The following is a 9,981-nucleotide window of genomic DNA, read 5'->3' on the forward strand; positions in this document are numbered from 1 at the left end:
TTGGCAGTCTTGAAAATTATGCTTCTCGGCTTATAATACTTGTAATGTACACATGTCGGCTGGAGAAGCCTTTTGATCAAGATGTAAAATGTATTTTGTACTTTATTGTATTTGTATTCAAGTTGTAATATTATGTAAAGTTGTATGCCATTCCACGTAACTTATGCACTGCTCTTATGGATCACTTGTATTTTTAAATTATTGCTTCCGCACTTGTGAGCCCCATATATAATTATACTCTGATTGTGTGTGGATTTTGAAGATTGGCCTTCGGTAATCCCAGATTACTAGCCATCACGGCACCAAACTACTAGGGGCGGTTTGGGGTCGTGACAGATTGGTATCAGAGCACAAGTTTCTTATAGTACGTTATTCACACACTTTGAGTCCTAAAGAGCATAGGATGTCCCTTAGAATGATCTTAGGATTGCATCATATTGCTTGTTACTTGACAAGGTGTGCATCGTCTTGACATAGCCATTTTTTATTTGCATACATGGTTCTTGGTTCAGTTTGTTTTAAGGTTGCATTTTGCCTACTCATAGCATCATGAGGAGAGGTAGACCATCAGTGGGCCGAGATCAATCAGAGGATAGATTAGACAGACTAGAAAGACTAGTTGAAGGTTTAACCCGTGAGTTAAGGCAGATGAGGCAACAGAATGCAAGTGCTACATCTACCCCGGCCGGACAGACGGATGGCCGACATGCAGCTCCACCTCTTCCAGTGCCCCAAGTGCCTCCACAGCCAGCCTTGTATGGAGAAGGGATGATGACTTTGATTAAAGAGTTCAAGAAGATGAACCCACCAAGATTCGTGGGGGGCATAGAGCCGATGAAGGCCGAGGCATGGGTTTTGGAAATGGAAAAGCTGTTCGAGATCTTTCCTAACACCGACACTCATAATGTGACACTAGCAGCATTCACATTAGACGACGACGCTCGAAGGTGGTGGATGATGATCCGGGAGGCTAATCCTGGTTTAACCTGGGCCAGATTTTTAAAATTGTTCTACAACAAGCACTTTCCGCTTAGCGTTTAAGATCGCAAGACCACAGAGTTCCAGACTCTGACACAAGCCAACAGAACAGTAGCAAAGTACGACCGTGCCTTCACCGAATTGGCAAGATACGTGCCCCATATGGTCAGTGATGAGTATAGGAAAGCCAGGAAGTTTGAAAGTGGACTACGTGGACCAATCCAGGATCGGGTCAACATGCTCAACATGCCGACTTACGCCGAGGTGTTAGACAAGGCCATCTTGGCGGAAGCTAACTTAAACCGATATCAAAGTTCAGGAGAGAGTTAGAGGAAGAGACAGAACTATGAAGGTCGTCGGAAGTCGTTTAATGCCAAGAAGAAGGCGAATGTGGGCAGTTCCAGAAACTCAGATCGGGATGGAAATGCTAAGCCGACGTGTGCGAGTTGTGAGAAGCCGCATCTAGGGGTTTGTCGCTGGGCGAGAGGAGCCTGCTTTGAATGTGGCAAGATAGGCCACCGCGTGAAGGACTGTCCAAAGGCAAGAGCTAATGATGGTAAGAAAAATGGGAGCACCTCGGGCTCTGCACAGGGAAGCAACGTCGGAAGGACACAGATGAGACAGGGCAGAGTTTTTGCTTTAGTGCCAGGAGACACCCAGAATGCTGAAGCGGTAGTGTCAGGTACACTCTCAATTTGCTCTCAAGTTGCATACGTCTTGATTGATTCAGGCTCTACACATTCTTTTGTATCTGTTAAGTTTGCCGAGAAGTTGAACAGACCGTTAGAACCCCTTGATTATATGCTATATGTATCTACTCCATCTAGGGGAACTATAATTATTGCATCCATATATAGGGCATGTGTTGTGGTGATTGGGGATGTAGAATTATTAGCTGATTTGATGCCATTGAGCATGACTCACTTCGATGTAATATTGGGAATGGATTGGTTAGTAGCGCATCATGCATCCATTAATTGTGTTACTAAAAACGTTACATTGAAGACCCCAAACAAAACCAAGGTCTTTTTCCAGGGTAAAGGAGTAGTACCCCCACCCTACTTAATCTCATCCATGAAAGCCTATAAGTTGATCTAAAAGGGGTGTCAGGGCTATTTGTGCAGTATACTAAGTGATCTGAATGGAAGTGTTGGGTTAGCCGACATACCAGTTGTCAAGGAATTTCCAGACGTTTTTCCAAATGAGCTGCCTGGCCACTTAGTCGATAGAGAAATAGAGTTTACTGTGGACCTCGTGTCGGGAACGTAACCTATCTCCAAAACACCCTATAGGATGGCCCCTGCTAAACTTAGAGAACTGAAACTACAATTACAGGAATTGTTGAATAAGGGATTCATTAGGCCGAGCACTTCACCGTGGGGAGCACCCGTTTTATTTGTTAAGAAAAAGGATGGCACACTTCGCCTTTGCATTGATTATAAAGAACTTAATAAGGTAACCATCAATAACAAGTACCCATTACCTAGGATTGACGATCTGCTTGATCAATTACAAGGGGCGCGAGTCTTTTCCAAGATTGACCTTAGGTCGGGCTACCACCAGTTGAAGGTTAAAGCCGAGGACATTGAGAAGACTGCTTTTCGGACAAGGTATGACCACTACGAATTTTTGGTAATGCCCTTCGGAGTGACCAATGCTCCTGCAGCGTTCATGGACTTGATGAACAGAGTCTTTAAGCCGTACCTAGATGAGTTCGTAGTTGTTTTTATTGACGACATATTGATCTATTCCAAGAGTACAATTGAGCACGAGAATCATCTGAGACTTGCCTTGCAAATTTTGAGAGATAAGAAGCTGTACGCCAAGTTGACTAAGTGCGAGTTTTGGCTTTCCAGCATCTCATTTTTAGGGCATGTGATTAATGAAGAGGGTATATCAGTTGATCCGAGTAAGATTAAGGCCATTGTGAATTGGCCGACGCCGACCAACGTGTCCGAGGTTCGTAGTTTTCTGGGCTTGGTAGGTTATTATAGGAAGTTTGTGAAGGACTTCTCAAGGATAGCAGTACCATTGACACAACTAACTAAGAAAGGAACAGCATATGAATGGACCGATGATACAGAATCAGCCTTTCAAGAGTTGAAGACAAGGTTAGTTACGGCACCAGTTCTTGTACTTCCGTCAGGTAATGAGGAATTTCATATTTTCAGTGATGCTTTACATAAGGGTTTGGGTTGTGTGTTAATGTGAGGGGGCAGAGTCATAGCATATGCATCCCATCAGTTGAAACTTCATGAAAAGAACTATCCAACCCATGATCTTGAGCTAGCAGCCGTGGTATTTGCTTTGAAGATTTGGTGCCACTACCTGTATGGAGCCTCTTGCTAAGTTTTTACGGATCACAAGAGTTTGAAGTATTTATTCACCCAAAAGGAACTGAATTTGAGGCAGAGGAGATGGCTTGAATTATTGAAAGATTACGACATGCAGATTCAGTATCACCCAGGTAAAGCAAACTCGGTAGCTGACGCGTTGAGTAGAAAGTCAGTGGGAAGTTTGGCATGTCTAGCCGTGATTTCAATGGAGCCGACTACTATTGGGGAAGTAAAGACAAGGCAAATGGAGGATGGATTCCTAAAGAAAGTAGCCGACGAGATTACCACCAAGCTGAAGTTGGGTTACACCCTTGAGAATGGAGTACTTAAGTTTGAAGGAAGATTGTGCGTGGCCAATGTCCCAGAATTGAAAAAAAGGATTTTGCAAGACTCTCATGGATCTAGATTTGCAGTTCATCCAGGGAACACCAAGATGTACCAAGATGTGAAGCAGACCTTTTGGTGGCCGAATATGAAAAGGGAGATAGCCGAGTTCGTGTCTCGGTGTTTGTATTGTCAACAAGTAAAAGCAGAACATCAGAGACCAGCAGGACTTCTCCAACCTTTACCGATTCCTGAGTGGAAATGGGAAGACATCACCATGGACTTCGTGACTGGGTTACCGAAGACACAAAAAGGAATGGATTCGGTTTGGGTTATAATCGACAGGTTAACTAAGTCAGCGCAGGCTTGCTTAGAATTCGAAGTAGGGGATCATGTGTTCCTGAAAACCTCGTCGATGAAAGGAGTCTCAAGATTTGGAAAAAGGGGTAAATTGGCACCCCGTTATATTGGACCATTTGAAATTCTTGAGAAAGTTAACCCGGTTGCCTACAGGCTTGCTTTACCACCGAGATTAAGTCAAGTTCATAATGTGTTTCATATCTCGTTGTTGAGGAAGTATATACGGGACCCACTACACGTGATCGATCATTTCAGGATTGTGGTTGATGAAGGCCTAAGCTATGAAGAAGAGCCGATACACATCATCGATAGACAAGTGAGGCGATTGAGAAATAAGGTAATACCGATGGTGAAGATTGAATGGAAAGAGCATTACGGCAAGGATGCTACGTGGGAAATGGAAGAGGAAATGAAAGTCCGATACACAGAGTTATTCTCGAACCAAGGTAACTCAAGTTTGGGGATCAAACTTCTTTAAGGGGGGTAGGATGTAATAACCCTCACGCTATCCTAACCATACTTATATGCATTCATGTGATCTTGTCTTGTAAACTTGCATTTCGAGTCTTGTCCTTGTTTGTTTAAGTGTTTCAGCATGTTTTGTACCTTGCTTGGTGTGAGTTTAGCCGAGGTCGTTTTCCGTCTAGGATTACCTTGGAACCACTTTGTTTGACCTCCACCTTCGCCCTGACATATTGGTCGAGATGTCATTATCTAGGCCGAGGTGTTCATCACCAAGGCCGAGGTGTGAATCATCTAGGCCGAGATGTTACCTTTGCACTTAAGTGATCTTGTCCTGGAGAGGTATGACCTAGACCGAGGTGTGGCACATCTAAGCCAAGGTGTGGCACAGCTTAGTCAAGTGTTAACCTTCCTAGCCGAGGTCATTATTCCCTACTTGCCGATGTCTTGTTATTAGCCGAGATCCTTACTCGCCAGAGTGCCCATGCCGTCTTGCTTGTTGAACACACTTTGTCATGGTTTTGTCTTGTCACTCAGCTACCTTTCTGTGTAGCACCAACCAGCCATTGCCACGTGCCTCTGTAGAGGATTAAGTCAACCAGCAGATCTAGAAATGTATCATTTTGCTATATGTCTTTGTTTGTGAGGAGAGAGAAGCTCTAGAGGAAGAAGAAGAAGTTTAGAGTAAGAGAGTGGGTTTTCGAGCTTGATTCCTAGAGATCAAACCATTAGATTCGCGTATTGAGGTTAGATTCTTGATTTACTCTTGTCATTCTTATTGATCATCTAGCTACATTGCATGATCGAAACCGTCTTGCATGTCATGCATCGATTTAAAATTGGTTTTAGAAAGAAAAAATGGCGTTCATGTGTTCTTGAAAGAAAGGTCTTGTTTGATCTGAAAATTTGCATTAAGTTTCATGTTTTTGTGTTTGTTCTCACTAGATCCTTGAATATGGGTACCCAGGTACATGTTTTTGAACTCAAAGCATGAAATCCCAGATCTTTGTAATAGCAAATCACGATCTTTGCATTCATCTCCCTCGTGTTCTTGTTCTTCATGTCCATCATGTTCTTCAGAAAAGGGAAACCCAGATTTTCCCGACTTCATTCCTTTGAATGTGGCCATCGAGCCACACCTCGGCCAGGGGATGTGGAACCTCGGCCTAGACCTGGTAGTTGCCCTGCATGTTTTCCCGAGATCATCTGCATGCATGTGAAACTTGTTTGAAAGTGCATTCAATAGACTTTGCCATGTGTTTGTAGGGTTTGGACTTTCCTTGACCCCGACGCTTGAAGAACTAATTGAGTGGTATTTTTAATAAAGCTATGTTATCATGCTTTGATAAAGTCTTGTTTTGCTTCGTTTTGGAAAGTATTTGTAAGCATGAATGGTTATTCCTAATTGGAAAATATATACATATCTTGTTTTGATGACATTCTTGGAAGTCCGTACGTGCTAAGGGACTATAAGCACTTGTAGCACAAAGTTTGGAAGTCCGTACGTGCTAAGGGACTATAAGCACTTGTAGCACAAAGTTTGGAAGTCCGTACGTGCTAGGGGACTCTAAGCATTAGTAGCACAAGTCCTTAGTGTCCGGGGACTATAATGCAATGACACCATTGAATTGAGATATCTCCCTTGTCTTATCTTGTTTGCCATTGATGGTTCACCGCGTGGGTTTTGTTTGCCGAGATGTCATCACTTGTATTATAATGATGCTAGTAAGCATCCTTTGAAACTTGACAGATTTAGAAGATGGACTTGGTTCATCCCTTGACTTGCACTAATTATGTTAAGTATTGTTGATAAAGATCTTGAATACCAATCATGCAAACCCCTTTATTTCTTATACCATTCACTGAGTATCCAAGCTCACCCTCTCTATATATATGTAGGTGATGAGCAGGAAGGCGGTGACGCCTAGGTGTGACTCGCAAGCTTGTTTTGGGGTTTTTGTTATGTCGGCTTAACTTGTATTCACGTTGGCAGTCTTGAAAATTATGCTTCTCGGCTTATAATACTTGTAATGTACACATGTCGGCTGGAGAAGCCTTTTGATCAAGATGTAAAATGTATTTTGTACTTTATTGTATTTGTATTCAAGTTGTAATATTATGTAAAGTTGTATGTCATTCCACGTAACTTACGCACTGCTCTTATGAATCACTTGTATTTTTAAATTATTGTTTCCGCACTTGTGAGCCCCATAAATAATTATACTCTGATTGTGTGTGGATTTTGAAGATTGGCCTTTGGTAATCCCAGATTACTAGCCATCACGGCACCAAACTACTAGGGACAGTTTGGGGTCGTGACACTCACAATCTCATTCACATATATGTTAGCCAATTTGTCTGCATTATAAAAAGTTTTCACAGACAGAAAATGAGTAGACTTAGTTAAACGATCAACAATGACCCAAATAGAATCCATACCTCGAGAGGAGCGAGGCAATCCAACAATGAAGTCCATCATAATATGCTCTCATTTCCATTCCGATATTGGGAGTGGCTGTAGCAGTCTAGCGGGTCGTTAATGTTGGGTTTTCACTTGTTGGCAATGCAAACATTTGGCTATATAGTCAGCAATACTCTTCTTCATTCCAGGCCCCCAAAAATTCTATTTCAAATCTTTGTACATTTTTGTATTCCCTAGATGCATAGCAAATTTAGAATTGTAAGTTTTGGTCATAATGCGTTTCCTCAATTCTAAACAATACGATACACAAAGTCTACCCTGAAATTTCAATACATTACTTTCATACACAAATCCTGGCCTTGGTTTTGAATCAACCTCATCATCAATCTTTTTCAAGAATTCATCTTCTAGCTGTTTCTCTTTAACTTCCACAATTATGGATGGCTAAGTAGAAATGGGAGCTAGAATTCTACCTTGTTCACGCAACGCAATTTCAATTTCATTTCTTTCTAAGTCACATAACAACTCTTTTTGTCTGGTCAGCACACACGCCAAATTCCCAATAGATTTTCTGCTCAAAGCATCTGCAATGGTATTAGCTTTCCCAGAATGATACAGAATCTGTAAGTCATAATCTTTAATCAATTTGAGCCATCTTCTTTGTCTTATGTTCAGTTCCTTTTGAGTGAAGAAATATTTCAGACTCTTGTGGTCCGTGTATACTTCACAGGTCACTCCATACAAATAATGGTACCAGATTTTCAATGCAAAAACCACAGCTGCAAGTTCAAAGTCATGAGTTGGATAGTTCTTCTCATGTGGACAGAGTTATTGTGAAGCATATGCAATTACTTTCCTATTCTGAATTAATACACACCCCAAGCCTTTGTATGAAGCGTCATTGTAAATTTGGAACCCATCCATACCATTAGGTAATCAGAATTTGAGCAATCACCAGTCTAGTCTTTAATTCTTGAAAAGCTAATTCCCTTTGATCATTCCAGTCAAATGGTGCATTTTTCTATGTTAACTGGGTTAATGGTAAAGCAAGTTTTGAGAAGTCTTTCACAAATCTACGATAGTAACCAGAAAGTCCCAGAAAACTTCTAACTTCAATCACAGTGGTTAGTCTAGGCCAATCTACAATAGCTTCAATTTTCTGCGGGTCGGCAGATATGCCATCTTTATTGATTACATGCCCCAGAAAAGTTATGCTGTCCAACCAAAATTTACATTTGACAAGCTTTGCATATAGTTTATTTTCCCTCAGAGTTCGTAGCACAAGTCTTAAATGATTTTCACGCTCTTCCCTACTTTTAGAATATATCAAAATATCATCAATAACTACAAAAACAAATTCATCCAGATACGGTTTGAAAATCCTATTCATTAAGTCCATGAATACTGCAGGTGCATTAGTTACCCCAAATGACATTACCAAAAATTCATAGTGCCCATATCTAGTCCGAAAAGTAGTTTTTTCTATGTCTTCTGCCTTGACTTTTAACTGATGATAATAAGATTTAAGGTCAATCTTAGTAAAGACTTGGGCTCCCTGAAGTTGGTCAAACAAATCAACTATTCGGGACAGTGGATATTTGTTTTTCATAGTCACTTTATTCAATTCTCGATAATCTATGCACAATCTCAAGGTTCCATCTTTCTCCTTAACAAACAAAACTGGAGCACCCTAAAGTGAAGTGCTCGTTCGGATAAACTTCTTGTCTAATAGTTCTTGAAGTTGGACTTTCAACTCTTTCAGTTCAGAAATTGACATTCTATATGGGGTTTTGGAAATAGGTTGTGTTCCAGGAAGTACCTCAATGGTAAACTCAATTTGTCTATCAATCAAATCACCGGGCAGTTCATTTGGGAACACATCGAAAAATTTATTGACTAAAGGGATTTTCTCTACATTAGTGTTAGCTGTAGGCACAGTTAATACACAACACAAATAACCCCGACACCCATTTCTCAATAGTTTATTAGCTTTCATTGTAGAGATTAAATATGGGGAAGGAACTATCCCATTCCCAGTAACCAAAAATTCGGGTAAATTAGGTGATCGAAACACAACTGATTTATTTACACAGTCAATAGTAGCATAATACTTCGTCAACCAATCCATACCCAAGATACAATAAAATGGGCAATGTCCAATGGCAGGAAATCGACATATAATAACATATCCCCAATCATGTTGTCATATGTAGGATACACATAGGCGCACACCATAGAACCCCCAGAAAGTGTAGATATATATAACAAATAATTCATAGATTCTAATGGTCTAGTCAACTTCCGTGAGAAAGCATGTGATACGAAGGAATGCATAGAACCAGAATCTATCAATACATAGGCATTTTGAGCACAAGTAAAGAGTATACCTGATACCATAGTTTCGGTGTTCAGGACATCACCAGATACAAATGCGAATACACGACCTTGCTTTACGGCTTCTTTCGCAGTGCTGGCTCTTATATTTGTTCTTGGTGCAAAAGCGTATCTGCCTGAATTTGCCACGAGATGGTTGGTATTTTCGAACCCAATCAAATAATCTTTCATCATGTGGCCTGTTCTGCCACACCAAAAACAAGCACCCATTGCACGGTAACATACTGGAGCTGGTTTTTTGCACTCCTCAGAGGGTTTAGTCTCATTGGATACGATAGCCCTATAGTTCGGACTCCCGTGGTTCTAAATCTAGTTTCAAAAGAGATGTGTCCTACTTTCGAAGAGTTTTAAGCGTTAATGGAGTCCCAACGTGATGAGAAAATTATGCCTCAACTCCTTTTTAGCCATGCACGGGCTCTTCAACAAATGTGCGGCCTCTCTTTCAAGGAGGCTAAATCTTCAGCTTATGATGGAGAGTCAGACATTCATGGCCTGTTTCGCCGTTTCTCCGACATTGGGAATAGGCGTGATCTTCTTTGGCGAGGTTATTGCCAACATGCTCTCTACATATGCTTACTCACCTATTATCTTCTTGCCCCTAGTGGTAGCAGAGTCAGCATCCGACTAATTGAAGTGGCTCAACGCCTCAAAAAGGGCTGAAGCTGTATAGGCCTGGCACTGGCTGAAACCATAATGGATTTGGTT

The 9,981-nt window shown here is 41.3% G+C and overlaps 1 protein-coding gene across 1 annotated transcript; it reads right to left on the bottom strand.

Moving 5' to 3' along the window:
- Window positions 1–8,572: 8,572 nt before the first annotated feature.
- On the bottom strand, window positions 8,573–9,486 carry LOC114293911 (uncharacterized). The gene is made up of 2 exons (XM_082881137.1): window positions 9,270–9,486; window positions 8,573–8,808 (listed from the first exon to the last, which is right to left on the bottom strand). Exons 1-2 carry the CDS (start codon window positions 9,484–9,486, stop codon window positions 8,573–8,575), a joined length of 453 nt encoding a protein of 150 aa, XP_082737263.1.
- Window positions 9,487–9,981: the final 495 nt, after the last annotated feature.

The sequence above is a fragment of the Camellia sinensis genome, chromosome 7 (assembly GCF_055761805.1).
Source record: "Camellia sinensis isolate YWXY chromosome 7, ASM5576180v1, whole genome shotgun sequence".
NCBI lineage: Eukaryota > Viridiplantae > Streptophyta > Magnoliopsida > Ericales > Theaceae > Camellia > Camellia sinensis.

Bases quoted from the DNA above. Each gene is read 5' to 3' on its own strand.
- LOC114293911 (XM_082881137.1), bottom strand. From the start codon at position 9,486: ATGGGTGCTTGTTTTTGGTGTGGCAGAACAGGCCACATGATGAAAGAT. The intron at 8,809-9,269 runs GTATACTCTTTA...CTGTGCCTACAG, and splicing joins CACCGAAACTATGGTATCAG to CTAACACTAATGTAGAGAAA.